This window comes from Cyanistes caeruleus, chromosome 2 (assembly GCF_971803275.1).
Source record: "Cyanistes caeruleus chromosome 2, bCyaCae1.hap1.1, whole genome shotgun sequence".
Taxonomy (NCBI): Eukaryota; Metazoa; Chordata; class Aves; order Passeriformes; family Paridae; genus Cyanistes; species Cyanistes caeruleus.
Genome location: NC_141702.1, coordinates 53,146,918 through 53,162,645, shown reverse-complemented (window position 1 = coordinate 53,162,645; position 15,728 = coordinate 53,146,918). Strand labels below are relative to the sequence as shown.

The 15,728-nt window shown below is 39.4% G+C and overlaps 1 protein-coding gene across 1 annotated transcript in view; it reads left to right on the top strand.

The window, feature by feature from the left end:
- The window catches only part of THEMIS (thymocyte selection associated), an 88,706-nt gene that overhangs the window by 29,027 nt on the left and 43,951 nt on the right, over positions 1-15,728 (top strand). The window contains exons 5-6 of the mRNA XM_086877023.1: positions 4,224-4,682; positions 7,374-8,419. Of these exons, the coding sequence (XP_086733149.1) occupies positions 4,224-4,682; positions 7,374-8,419 (1,505 nt within the window). The remainder of the gene's footprint in view (positions 1-4,223; positions 4,683-7,373; positions 8,420-15,728) is intronic.

Here is a 15,728-nt window from a genome sequence, read left to right as displayed (position 1 = left end):
CTCTTGCTTTACTTGGGGAACAGAAACTGCTAGTCTGGGACAGATGATCTGTTCTGCTCTCCTTTTTTCCTGAAGGCTGCTTGCTACTCTACCAGGCAAGCCTAACTCGGTTTTCTCAGCTTTCTGTGGGGGAAAGAGAGTAAAATACTCTTTTCCTTCAGGACTCTAATTAAGACTGAAAATAGGAAGACTATAAAGCTCCAGGGTGGTACATTTTACACTGCAGCCAGTAAAAGAGAGCTGCATATACTACTCTGTAAAAAGGTGATAAAAATATCCTTCTATCAAAACATACTTTCCCATAGCACATTCAGTCTTGTGATCCTCTGGCTATGTTTTTTCTCTCATACCAGTGAAATAATTTTCTCAGATTCTCAAACTCTCTCTGTCTCAATTTGTACACCAATTAGTAAAACTTCTAGAAAAGATGGGCTGATGATATTTGAGGCTTACTAATTATCGCATTATGTCTAGACAAATACTTCATCTAGTGAAAAGTCACTAGGTACAGAGGCTTCATGGAGTGGAATGCTTATATTTATTTTCCTGTAGTATTATTATATATGGACATAGTTCTTCTTGTATGACTGTCTTATTTTCCCCCAAACCATTGGACATCAGTACAGTTTGGCTGTAGACCAGATTGCATTAGAAAATATATCTATAGGAGAATAATGCCAGATCTTGATAAACCAGATGGACTTTTTTTCCAAATTTGTTATTTCCATCTGTCTTTCCCCCTTACAGTCCACCAAGATCTCTTGGGAAAGTCTAACTGAATTTGATTCAGTTGTTTTATGATTTATGAAAAAGTACAAAAATATTTTTGTTTGACCTCAAAATGTCCAAATTTTAGTATCTCAAACTTGCCATATGTCTTCTCCTCCTGGAGGTTTCCTTTTTATCTTAGATTTTGAAAACATTTGTTTTTGCAATTTTCTTCACAGTGATTTTAATAAGGCTCTGAATTGTTCCAGATAATATTGTTTGGTGTTTTTTGTGGTTTTATTTTGGTTTTTACATATAAATGTGTATATATATATATATATACATATATATATGTGTGTTTTATTTTGGTTTTGCATATGTATGTACCAAGGAGAGCATTTATGACAGGATACCATGGCAGAATATGGCAGTGACTTCCACCCAACATACCAAAATAGCCTTTTATGTATTTACCTGCATTCCATATAGAGAGAAAGATACAGAACATTGCATGCTCATAGCCACTCAGAGGTGGCTGCTAGGTGCCTTCATGTCAGGAGTCTTATCAATACAGAAGGTAAACATGCAAGGCCACATGGCTCTTCTTTTGCCCAAGCAAGCATTCTGTCACCAAAATTTAAAAAAACCCAGCAGAACAGACGGCAAACATTTTTTTGTTCCCATCCTTGACAAAGCCAGTCTGCCTGGGCCAAGGGGATAATCAGGTGCTTAGTTTTGTATGAAATCTGGTAATTATGCTCCCATATGACACCTGCTTTCCAACCTGGGATGCTCATCGGTTTGCTGCTGAAATAATTGCCTTCCAAATAATTTTGTTGGCACAGGAAAACTAGTAGCCTGAGACTATTGTCAAACTCATAGAAGAGAAGAATGTTTCTCATACCTGTATGCTGGCAAGTATTTTCAACTGGAAGTGGTTTTTAGCAGTTTATGGAGGCTTTTCAATACAATTCAAGGAGGTCTGTGGGCTGCATACACTTGCTCCTGTATCACAAGGGTAAGCATAGTTACTACCTTTGGGACACACCATAAGTTTTTTGAATATCCTTTTTAATGAAGAATATTCCTATTTGCTTTCTCCCAGCACTGCCAGGAGATGACATCCTTCTTGTGCTTGCAAAGCATGATACTAGAACACTGTCTTTTCCATAGTTTCAGTTTGTCACTGGTGCCTTGTCGCAGCTAGACTTTCTAAATGCTGATGAACCTGTTTGTGTTGATCTTCACTGACATGCTCCAGTGGTGATTAGGACTGTGGCAGATAACTTCCTCACTAATAATTGTGTTAAAAATAGCAGTGAGAAACATCACAAGTATCAGTGGGAAAGAAATGTGTGTTGAAGTTGTACTTTGTACATTAATGCGTCTTCCTTGCAGCCCAGGAAAAAGCCTGGAGTTTTTTCCTGTAGGTTTTCCTACAGTGAGGACATATATGAAGAGGATACATTGACACAAGGGTACTGGTTTCACACAGGAAAAGCTGGCTGTCATACAGACAACTGTGAAGGCACAGAACTATAGAAAGAAGTGACAATGGCACAACTGGTGACTGTTTCTGCAGCAGATCAAATAGGCTATTACTGCTTAGGCTACTGATACCCTCAGAGGTATTAGTTCCCAGAGTTACTAGTGGCCACATGTGACACTCAGAACCCAACATGCCCAATCTGGAGATGAATTCAGTTAAAAGCTACTCAAGAGACAGAACCTTAATTATATCTTCTTGAACGAGAGTGGTGCTAAAGTTGCAAAGTGAAAGTGTGGGGTTTTGTAACTGTGAAGCCAGAATCACAGCAATCCTGTAGCCAGAACCATCTGTCCTGTCCAATCCACCCTCCCCCCAAAAATATTAAAAACGGATTTTGTGATAAAAGTAATTATTTGATACATTATCTTTAAGAAATACAATCTTAGGGACACCCTGATACCATGCAGGGCCCTGATAACATGCAGGGCCCTCAGTTGTGTTGATTATGGTCAGTAATGAAAGTTAGTAAGGGAAAAGATGTGGAAGAAAATAGCAGCTTGCTTATTTTGAAGAGAAGCAATATCCCCTGATACAATTTATTAAACAAGCCCACAATCAAGGGAGGTCTAAGGAAGAAAATTAGTGTCTTTCCAAGATCCAACAGCAACTGTGTGTTCTGGCAGCATTCCACCTTACTGAAATCTAGGTGTGGGTTGGAACATCCTGCCCTTGGCTGGGTAAGACAACTGGGTAGGACATTTAAAACCTTGCAGGCATGGCTTAAACTACTCATGGGATTTGAAGCTGCCATAAATGTGCCTTTAGTGGTACCAACCAGGCTCCTTGATTCCCCATCCCATGCATCCTCCTTAACAGCCTTAACATAAAATGGAAGTATACCTTTACCACAACGTGCCCTCTGGTCCAGAGGAGTCAATACTGTGGAGGAGCAAGGCCATAGGATTTTTGCTGGTTGGCTTTGGCAGACAAAGGGAGAAAAGGCACAGTGTCTCCCAGGGAGCTTAGCTTCTTTGTCACTGTAGTTGTAGCTATTCATTTATTTGTGGCTAGCAAACTTGGCCTGGAAATAACCTCTATTCTCCTCCTATACTCACTCGAAAGCAAGTTTTTGTCAATGTCTGTCTCAGGAAGCTGCACTGCAGTTCCATTAGGCAGCATTCACAATGCTGGAACACCTAGTAAAGAAGACAGCTGAACCACACAGTTCAGCTAAGACCTGCTTTTTAGTCCTCTCAACCCTCCAGTTCATCTTCCTTCATGAAAACCCTCATGCAAATAGAGAAATGTACACATTTTTCTTGCAATGGAAACTCCTAATGAGACAGATCCAAAGGGCATGATTAACATGAAGTAATAATGTCCCTAGGAGATAGGGAAGCTCAGATACAGCTTCTGCCTTGCAGAACTTCAGCATTTTAATTGCCTTGTGATGTCTGGAGTGCTACAACACCCAGACTTTGAATTAATCCAGCTGGTGGATTGGGCCATCAGATATGCTAAAATCTATTTGCTCTTTTTTACCTGTAGGTGCTACTCTTTCATTTGGGAATACCTTTAAACACACTTGACCAAGGAATTCCCAGTCTGTGTGTGGAAGGTTACATAGTACTGATGTTCAGGCAAGAAACTTATCCTGCGTGAACTGATCACACTAATGTCGTGTTTCCTCATACCACATCTGCATTTAGCTCTCAAAGGCTGGTTTTCTGAGAAGACAGATAGGAATTAGGATAATTTTTCTCTTTTCTGTGGCAAAGAAAAATTTTACTGTGGGCTAAGTATGCCATATGTCAGAACTTAGACACAAAGAGTTAATTCCAGCTGCCTATACATTGTACCATGCAGCTGATATTACCTCAATAGAGTCGTATTTCTAGCAATTGAGCTATCATCTATGAATTATTTGATGTGCTTTGCTCCCCCTTTTTATAACATTCACAGTCTAAAATCTGGCATGACTTTCCTTGTGTATTTCCCTTTTTATAATGCAAGTTTTCTGTTCTAGGTCTTTATAAAGTTGTGGCAGATAAGACTCCATATGTCAGCATTGAAGAGATTGTAAGAAAAGTCTCTATTGGGCCAACAAGGTTTGGCCATCCTTGTTTCTACAGCACTGAGGATATACAATTGGCAAACTTCACTATCAAGCATGATGAGCAGATCACCTTCAACTCAGTGGAAGAAGTCCATGGAACAATGGCTGTGAACTGTGTCGTGGTCAGAAATAACCAGTCTCATTCCTTTACTTTGCCCCTTTCACAAGAAGGTGAATTCTATGAGTGTGAAGATGACCAGATATACACCCTAAAAGAGATTGCAGAATGGAAAATCCCTAAGTGTAGAAACCGGATTGTTAAACTTTCCAATACTGTACATATGTGGGACTCCTCTAGTCCACTTCCTGAGAATTTTGATGGCTGTTTGATTCTCATGCCTGTCTACGAAGTGCAGGCAGTAACGAAATGTAAGTAGGAATTAAAATCATTGCTCTGTTAAACTCAGTGTAACAAAGTACAAAAGTTCCCTTAAATATACCACATTTTCTTAAAATAGCCATGAAAGGTTCAGTTTGCTAAAAATTCCTTATTCATATTTGCTACTAATGTTGGTTTCAAGAGGAAGAAAGATAAAAATAATATTTCCTTTAGTATTTCTTCATCACATGTTAGTTCAGATTATTACCTTGTATTTCTTTCTGTTGTTATTTTGCTGATCACTAAAACTAAATCCTCACTGAAAATATATTGCATGGTAAAAAGGTTGAGCTTAGGAATTCTGTTCTGTTCCCAGTTTGTGTCTTGGACTTTGGCCATGGAGAAACCTTTTGATCATTTATGGCTATGTCTAGGATGTAGAAAAAGAATAGGGACATACATGTTGCAATACACTTAATTACCATTTACTTTTCAGAATGAGGATGTCACAGAAAGGAAAATCATATTGTTTTATTCTGTTGCAGAAACAAGTATCAACTGTATATAAACACAAAAAATTAATGGGAAATTTCTGAAACCTGTGAGTTTGAGGAAGCAAAAAGATTAGAAAAACCAGTGTCTTTGAAAGTTTGTGCTCTGAGGTTTTATTTTTAAAAACTCTGAAATATATATGGTACTAGTTGTTCTACTTGTTCCACCAAAACATTGATACAGCTGGGTTCTGATTGCAGGATAGTGACTTAGCTTTTGGTAAGGTTTTGCTGCGTGTTACATTTACTAGAAGCAAACCAATGACCTCCATAGAAATTGAATCCGTTCAAAATATGCCGTTCATGAAGATATCAAGCAGGAAACCTTTTTGCAATTGAGCATTTCTTAGTTGAATTATGTAAGCAAATGGACAAAAGAGAAAGAAATAAAAGTGGGCAGAGACTGTTAACACAATATGCCATAATTGTTTTATGTTTACATGTTTATATGTATATATAAACATATGTTTATAAGATATTCTGCTGCGCTTGCCGTGTGATTTAATGTGTGAGTTTGGAAAATATAACCTCGCAAGATAAAGGACTCCATTTGCTGTAACTCGAGCTAGATTCAGGGATCTAGCTCATCTCCTGAAGCTCGATTAACTCAGGTGTATTGCTATACCCACTTAGATATATGTGCAGAATCAATAGGAATTTAATATCCCTGAAAACCTTCAGAAGATTCAGAAATATTTAGTATTCACTTGTCTTCCAATCAGTTATTCCAGTAAGGATTGTATTTGTTGTTTTTATTTTAAGTTTCATGGTGTTCTCAACATTTAAGAAGTATTGCATATGTCCTAAATAACTATTTAATACAAACTTGAAAAGTAGGCTTCATGGTACATGAATAACTACTTTCTCATGGACCATGAAAAATGGATTTTCATCATTTTTAGGAGAACTATAAATAGACACAAGATAAAGTATAAGAAATACTATCCACTATAAAAAGAAAGATTCTTGATAACTGGGATAACTGATTACATTTTCACAGGCTGTGAGCAGGAATCCTCTATACTTCTCATTATTAATAATGAACAAGTTATTTGTGTGGAACTCTCGCAAATGCTCGTAGAAAGTTTCATTTTCACCAGTCATTTTCCTTTGTTGTCTTTCCCCTGTGGTGCTTAGGTTGTTTATCACCTCAAGGTATCAATGTGACAAAAGCAGAGTTGGAGCAAACAGACCCTGAATCACTGTCATAGAACTCTGTCATATAAAATAAATTTTCAGTATAAAATATTGGTATGTCCTGCTATGAGGAAGTGTGAATCCAGGATATACTATCCCTTTGTGTAGGTCTATACAGAATAAGTCATATTGAAGAGAGTCACTGAATATTATTTGCTTGTTAAATTTTACTGCATTGGTCAGCGATCTGTGGTATCACTGTCTTAGAGCCAAATTCTTAAACAAGCCTTAATTACGTAGTCAGCTTTGTTCTTGGAAGTTTTGCATTCAAAATTTTGCAAGTTCAGTTGTGGTAAAAGAGCTGTTGTTCCCTATCAGATTGTTAAATTAAATGGATCAGTTCTGATAGTGAATGAAACCAGGTGATGCAGAAAAAGATGCAAAAGTTCCAGAGAAGGCCATAATATTAAAATTACTTAATTCATAAAAATAACTTACTCTTAGTTATACAAAGGTTTTGCCATTTTGTGAAGTGGTATTATTTCCTAATAATTACAGATGTTTTAATTATTCTTATAAATATCAAAATACCTTCTTTCTCCCAGTCTGGCCATAGCAGCAACATGTTGTTAATGGATCCAAAAGCTATTTATTTATTAAAAATATTTCTCTACTCATTTCTTTAGAGAAACCCTAAGCTGCTATGAAATAAAAGAATAAAAATACAGCTCGCACCCAAGAGTTTGAGAAGATAAACAAGTGATTAAATGTGGAGGTGCTGTGGAGAAAATAGTGAGCTAGACTTTTTTTAAACTTTGTGCTCACTTGCACACCTTATTCTCTCCCTTAATTTGTGTGGTCTCATGCATTACTGATAACCATATCTCTCAAGTTACAACAATTAGACTTTGGCTGGCCCTGTTAGTGGTCCACATTTACACATGGACACACATACCTCAGGGGAGATTGTTTTAGTATCTGGTCAACAGGACTTGTATTTTGTTTCAATGCCAGCTTGAAAACAAAACCCAATACATTTCTTTTTCTTTCCAGTTCGAAAGGACATAGTTCATATTCTCTCAGATCTGGATGTTGAGGTCAAGGATATAACAGACTGTTACGATATTAGCTCTTTCCTTCAGCCACTTTCTTTGGAAGATATATTTGAGAGAACAAACAAAGACTTTCCTATGGTTGCTGAGATAATGGAAGGGCCTTCGGGAAGCCAAAAACCTTATAACTTATTGTCTACAGGGAAAGAGATTGTCATCTACAAAAAGTACCAGGCAGCAAGAGTCCTAGCCTCTGAGATGAGAAGTGATTCCTCCAAAAGACATTATTTAATCCCTATGAGCTACAAAGGAAAGTTCAAGAGAAGACCTCGGGAGTTTCCAACTGCCTATGACTTAGAGATAGCAAGAAGTGAAAAAGAACATCTTCATGTTGTGGCAACTAAAGCCTTTTCTTCCCCTTTTAAAGAGCTTTTATCTGTTTCAGTTGGAGATCAATTTCTAGTTCAGCAATGCCAGACTAGTGAAGTTCTGTATGAGGGAAGAAAGAAACTCATAGATGTTTTAGCTTGTGAGCAAATACTTAGTGATTCACATAAAAAAGTGCTCCTCCCCATGTACATGGAAGGTGGCTTTGTGGAAGTGATTCATGACAAGAAACAGTACCACCTCTCCGAGATTTGCAAAGAATTCCATTTGCCTTTCAATGTCAAAGTGTCCGTGAGGGACCTTTCCATCGAGAAAGATGTCTTGGCGGCCGCGCCTGGTCTTCAGTTTGAAGAAGAAATCACAGACTCTTACTTGCTGATCAGTAGTGCCAGCAGTCCAGCAGAGAGCTGGGAGATCCCTGTGTATCGCTTAAACATGCTGGTCCATTTGCTCAGCAAAGATGTCCAGACAGTTGTACCGCCTGTGACTAGGACAACAGTGGAAGAAGTCAGCAAAGAGGAATACTATATGTTGCGAAGATATGAAAACCTGACCCTTCATCCGCCACCCAGGCCTCCCAAAAAGCCAACAGCAGCACCACCACCACATATTTTTGCAGTGCCCAAGCAAGGTGTGTCTGATGTACTACAGGCTCCAAAGGTAAGGTATCCCGCCTTGTCTTTGAACGTCTTACAAGCACAGGTCATGTTCTGTGGGTTTAAAGTCTTCATTTCTCTGTTGTGTCCTTATGGCACACACACAGATGGCTCTCAGCTCCCTGTAATAAGCAAATTAGCCATTACAGACAGGAATGGCTAAAATCTCCAGTGTGTGTTAATTGATCCATGAAAAACAACGGAACCATGCCGACTCACAGCAGAAATCTTGGCTGTATAATTTTGCACTGATAATCCTTTACTGCACCATTGTGAAAGTGAAGGGAGAGATTTGAAGTGCTTGTATTTAAATCTTTATTAAGGGGAAGCATATGTTTTCATGATGTAAAGATAATTTTGCTCAGCTGGAAATTGCAGAATTAAGTTCACAGAGAGGTTGTATTGAAATTTTTGAATTCATTGTTTTGCACTTACCCAAATGGGAAATAGGTTGGATTTTTTTTTTTTATTATTTTTTTTTAGAAAAAAAGAAGCATTTTTTTTAGAATAGAACTTGATGTTAAAAAAGAAGGGCCCCTTCTAGGACAATTTTCTTCATGTTTAACTAACTAGGACAATGCTTTTGTTCATTTTTTTTTTTGTTGGGTCTGGCTGAGGTGGAGTTGATGTTCTTCACACCAGTCTGTAAAGTATTTTTTTATTTTTGATTTAATCAGAGTTGATAACACACCAATCTTTTGGCTATTTTTCATCCATGCACCCACAGCCTCAAGGACTTCTTGATTTCCCAGGCTTCCCCAAAGAAGTTGGCTGGGATTGGGCAAGACGCTGGGAGAGGAGATAGGTTGGAGAGCTGACCCCAGCTGACCAAAGGGATATTCCGTGACACATAATACTGTGTCCAGCAATAAAAACTGAGGGGCTGATTTGCCTGGGAGGGCAGCCATAATTCAGAGACTGGTCAGACAAGAGTCTTCTTGTCAGAGGTTGTGAGTGACTGCCTTTGCACCACTGTTTTGGGGTATTTTTTTCCTTTCCTTCATTTATTAAGCTATCTTTATCTGAACCCATGAGTTTTCTTGCTTTTTTTTGCATTAAAAAAGCATTTACTATTATTACTATTATTATGTATTATTATTACTATTAGTATTAATACTATTATTATGTATTACTACATCTTACTATTCTCTCTCCTGATGAGATCATCATCCCGATGTCAGGGTGGACTGAGCACCCTGTGTTGTGATTGCTGTGCTTTAAGTACAATATAACTCATGTAATTATATTTTGGAGATTCAGAGGAGGTTCTTTTTTTGTGTGTTGGTATGAAACTAAAGTTGAATTGCAACCACTCTGAAAGGGCAGTGTTTGTGAGTACCTCTCTTTGCCTGCTGAAGGTGTTCTCCTCTCATTCCCCAATTCCAAGACCACATGCAGGTCCAAATCTCCATAAAAATCCTGGGAGATGGTTAGAGCAGTCCATAGAAGAATTGAATGGATAAGGTAGCTCCCTAATATACAGTTACTACAAAAAAAAAAGGTGCATCATTTTCTCCTGTCTTTACTACAGAAATGTCTTTCCTTCTCATTTTTACACTGAATACTGAGCATCTCAAATAAGACATGCAAGGAAATAAAACATGCAGGGAAGGATACATGAGAAACTTGTCCATGGATCTAACAGACAAGGAATCACCCTGGTACTGGCCAGCGGTAAGGAACTGGGGAAAATTCCCTAAAGCTGTGTTTCTGGTCAATCTGTACCCTTGTCAGGAAGATTCAAACCTCCTGCAGTTACTGATGGCTGTGTATGCAGAAAAGCAGGTAGATACTGACTACAGATCAGGCTCATGCAGAAGATATTTTCCTAAAGTGAGAAGAGAGCGGTAAGGGCAGAAGAGGGGTGAGCCAACGTGATTTTGAACATTCATAAGTGAGAGCAACCTTAGACTACAGCTGTCCAGACAAAGGAGATCATTTAAACACTGTTTCTTAAAGACCCTATTTAATTTTTTGCGGGGGCAGGTACCTGTGTTAAATAAATAATAAACTGCAGTCAAAATGCTTGAAGTTATGCATATGGCAAATCTCCTCCCCTGGGAAGGTGAAAAAAGTAAAGATCCCTTATTCACTAGATTAAACATCCTGAGCTGTAACATATTGTGTTTAAAGTCACACAGAATGAATTATCTTTTCTATCCTGAGCACCATGAGTCCTCTGAGAAGACGTGGATGGTAGCAGCTAGGCTCTGCCTTGTCCTCATTGCAGTGCTAGGGGAGATTCTGTTTTCTTTTTAAAAGTATCAGGAATGTCTGAGGGTTCAGAAAGTCAGAAACTGTGCCAAACAGATAAATAGCCGTCTTTGCATATTTTGTGACTATGCATAGGCTTATTTGCATAAATAACAGATGAGCATCCTAATAAGCTGAACTTAAGCCTGACAAGGTGGCAGCCTGGGATAAGCTTTAGTGCTGCATGAGTTGCCACACTTCTCCTGCAGGCAGTTCCCTGCCTGGTCCTTGGGGAGCTCTGGCTGCTTGCTGGAGAGTGGTGAATGGTTTCCTTGCACACAAGTTGGGAAGCTCTGCTTGGTTTGGAGCTCCAGGATAAAATGCTGCTGCTGCATGTGTCCACAGAAGACTAAGATCTGTCTGGTTCTTGACAATACCTGAGGATTATCTGCAAGTGTGGGTCACCTTTAGCTACAGCCTGTGCTTTGATTGCCTCAGCTCACAGCAAGGATGTGAGAGCAGAGAGGCTCCAGCTGTCTGTTCCTGCTGTTCTCTGACCTTGGTAAGGAAACTCTGAGCCCAGGAGCAGGACTGAATGCTTCACTGCACACTTTTTGGTCATGTCAGTCACTGGATTGTATGAGATTGGCATCCAGCATGGACTGGAACCTCAGGCAAGTGTGAGAACTGCCTCTGCTTGTGTGCAAGGTGCAGTGCTGCAGAGACATGGATGTCTGCACAGTTCAGCAAAGTCCAGAGACAGCAGAGGAATCCTCAAACATGATACAGCTGTATTAACCAAGCACTCTGCCCTGTCTCTTCACAGGGCTAATTAAGTTGGCTCAGCTCCTGCTGATACAGCTTTCACTTCCAGAACCTGGGATCTCTCCTCTCCCCACACAGCATAGACTTTCCCTTTCCCTCTCATATGGACATTTTGTTTGAATAAGAAACATCCAGACCACATATGTTTGCAACTTGCTAATTGAATTTAAAAAGACAACCCCCAAGAAAATGCATGTAAACTAAACAAATGGAAAAAGAATAGCTTGTATAGAATGATGAAAATAATCTTATACTTCATACAGAAGATATCTATCTAATATTACTAGATGAAAGCACATATTTATCCAATAGCCAATACCTCTACCCACAAGCACCCCCAGCTGAGGACAAGGATGACATAGCAACTTGTATCCTTTGTCTATCCTATGGTAATATGTATTATAAAATTCATCAGAAATCTACATTCTCTTTTCTAGAATCATTTGAGTGAATTTTGGTGGGGGTTTTAAATGACATGCAGAAAATGGTAAATGGTCATTCAGTTTCTGATTGGTGAGCTTATCTAAGAAAACCCCAGAAGTTAATGGTATTGATTTGAGAATGGAGCATCGTTCCTGCAGAGTTCCTGTGGGAGTACTCAGTCAGGACCTCACTTTCTTGAAATGAAAATTCATATAAAGGGGACAACTCAGTTGTGTCTGTTTTTTCCACACATTAGGAACACCACTGCAAATATGATAAACCAAGTTTTCACTTAGTAGCTTCCTTGAAAATAGTTTTCTAACATTTCCTTTTTCACCTGCTCGGAAACCTACTGTTTCCTCCCCTTCAAGAGGATTCAAGCAGCAAAAGTTTTCTAGCCTTCTTTTTGCCTGTCAGTTCAAGCAGTAGATATCCTACACATTTAAGGTGTTAATCTATGTCCCTCAATGGTTTTATATTAAATAGAAACAAAAAGTCCACACCAGATACAGATAAATGCAATCTTAATCAATACATGGAAAGCCACAATTTAACCTTGTACTCCTAAGACCATCAGTGCACTTCTTAAGGGACAAAAAAGGCAGTATTTCACTCCTGATAAGGAGTAAGAGAGGTTAGTTCCATCCAATGCTATTATCAATGGTCTCTTTAGTCATGTATCTAACCTGAGCAGCAGCAGAATCAGTAAAAAATCCACCAGCTGGATTGCTTCTAAATAACTTTATGAATGTGGAACTGGAAAAGTCAGTCACAAGCAGTAATCTGCTCATCTCTGGCAAGAAAACTGAGAGAATTCCAGCCAAGGAAACTGGAATTTAATAAAATAGGAGCATCAAGGCATGATAGTTAATCGTCATTTTGTGCTAAGGTCCATTATCCTTTCAAAAGTCATTACAGTGTTAAGATACCAAGAACTTTCTTGCTTTCTTGCTTTTTATTTCAAAATTAAAATGAAAGAAAAATTATCACTTCCATCTGGCTTTGCAGTTCTACAAACTGAGCTATCAAAATCTGCCATTAACATATTTATCGCATCTGTCTTCACAGCAAAATGAAGACTTATCTGGAATTAAGTTGATAAGACATAAGCTGCATTTCTCTGCAAATGAGTTTTCCTGTAGTATCTCCTTTCCTTCCTCATAACTTTATTTTCTGCTTCCAGAGCATTTTTCACATTTTTGGCTCCTTTATAGAGTAGATTTAGCACAAATATTTCTGCTGTGTAGCAAGAAAGTAACTTTCCTAAACAAAAGCATGTTAGAAAATGCACACTGGACAGCCAGGAAAGAACAAATAAGAACAGACTTCTGGAATTAACAGTCTTCTGGCTCTAGAAATGAGGAAGAAAAAAGAGTTTCATTAGCAGATGCAGAAATATGCATATGTAAATATAAGGAGGAGGGTTTCTCTCTGATAGGTGTGGCACTGTGTTTGCTGATGTTGCACCTGTGTTTCTTCTTCCTCTTGTTTTTCCTTTCCCCACAGAAGAGTATGTTTCCCATTCTCTGGAATCTCACATTCCACTCTCTCTTCCCCCCCTTTCCCCACATTCTATTATTTCTCCCTGTCATTTTCCACTAGTTTTGTAAGTCCCTAATAAATAACGTGTGAAGGCTGGAACTACAGCTCTGCAAATTGAGGACCAGCCCATACTGTCATTGTGTCCAAAGTGTCTCAAAATCCCATCCCCACCACAGTCTTACCTGGTAAATCAGGCCCAAATTCCCTCCAAGCCCTTGTGCTACAGCTTCTCACTTCTCTGAGAACCATGTCTGCACTATAACATGGGTTCCTTTTCCTGCAAAAACCCATCCTGTGACACACATGCCTGATTCCCCCAGACCCATGTGTTTGGGTTCCCCCATGCTCCACTCTCCATGTGCCCTTCACCTCACCCCTCACCTATATGATATTGATTCCCCAATCCCCTGTACTGCTTTCAAAAGGCTTGCCTTTTCCTGCTCCTTACTTCTTCCCAGCACATCTCCACTTCTTCCTCTTCTCTCATGCAGTGAGCTGAAGCCGAGGGCACAGGCATAAAGGAGTGGGAGTTGCAGGGACATCTGAAGTTACACACAGGCTTTTGTTGCCCTCCCCAGCAGCACGAATTCCAAACCTCAGCACAGGATGGATCTCCTGCTAGGATCTTAAGGGAAAGCTGGACCCGGATGTAGGTGCTGACAAGTATCAAGCAGTTTAATTATTTTGTTGGCTGGACAGTCCAAGCTGAAGGATTTTGTATTGATGCTCTGTTGCAGAGATCCTTATAGCTGTGTTTGGATGCGGGGGCCTGTCACCATTTTCTGGAAAGCCTATCCACATCCTTACCCTATGCTGGGCTGAAGCTTACGCATGTGCCATCTCACTCCACACCCTGGGGTTTTCCACAGAAGAAACCAGGCAATGCTGGCTGTAGACCAAGACTGCTGGGTACCCTATGGACTCTGATAGAGAAACTGGAAACCCTAAAGCCCAAGCCAATAAAGGACTGGAGTTTTCCTGGTATTCTCAGCACCTTCTTTTTCTTTTAAAAAATACTAACAGCTTAAAATTTTCACAGAGAATCAAGTCTGCAGTGAGGCACATACTGTGGTTTGATGTTACTCTCAAACTGAAATACAGTGGGGAAGATATCAGTGTGCCTGCCAGAAGGACAGGCAGTACATAATTGCCTAAAGAAACAGCAGGGTAATCTGAGGTGTCTCTTTGCAGAAAGGCATTAGTGATACAGGAAATGCTGATATAGTACATGGAATTAAGGAAGGTACAGATGAACATTTGGATATGCTGACTGATGAAAATGCCAACTGGTTAAAAGCAAATTGCTTAATTTAGAGCTAAAAATGAATTACTTGGAGAACAAAGAGGAAAGAAATATAAAAATAAAGAGGATGCCCAGAAGAAATAAAAAATTGCACCACATGAAAATATGGAACCCTTGATAAGAAGGAAAATCCTGAACAGAGTGTGTGAGCCAAAAGCCATTGATGTCAGTAAGGAAAGAACTGGCTGGCACATTTTTTTCCTGTCTCGCAGAAATCACATAACATAATAAAACACATAGCATAATAAAATCATATAATTATGTAAAATTATGAAGCAGGACAAGAAAAGTAAAACAATAAATCTAAAATCCAAGGAACAACTGCAGCAGAATAACTCTCCAAAAATAGAATTTGGGGAGTGGGATGATAGAAATGTCTTTTTTTTCAGCTGGGGTTCCAAGAAACCAGACTTCCCACAAAGCCATTTTGCAGGCTGCATTTTACCATTTGCCCTTCTCCTCACAGCAAGAAAATTGGAAATTTTTGTGTTTGTGGATATCTAGCTGTTGAAGCATTACCTGTTATGGACTGTATTTTGGACTTCTGTTTGGAAATCACTGAAAGAATTTTCCGGTTTAAACTGGCCAGAGGTAATCTAAAGCACAGCAAATTTCCAGCAGGAAGCACAGTCCCATACTCCTGCGATGTCTGTCTGCAGCAGTGGCAGTGACCTGCCAGGCAGCTCCCCAGGATGCCACAGAGCCAGCTGCTGGAGCTCTGGGCAGCTCCCAGGCTCTCTGACTCCATCCCTGCTCAAACAGCTTCAGGAACTTTTCTGGGCTCTGAAAGCCAGATGGTGTGGGGTAGCTGGTGGCTGATTTTTGGAGACTTTGGTCTCTTTATTTGTGGGAATGGGCCCTGGGGTGCTACAATCACCAGATTATGCCTGAGAACCGTGTGGAAAGAGGTAGTTGGCACAGGCTGAAATGAAGTCCAGTGATGTCTTCCAGGCACTGTGTAATCAACTGGTGTTTATATAACCACTGCTAAAAAACAATGGAAAATGAAAAAAGAAAAAGAAGGAGC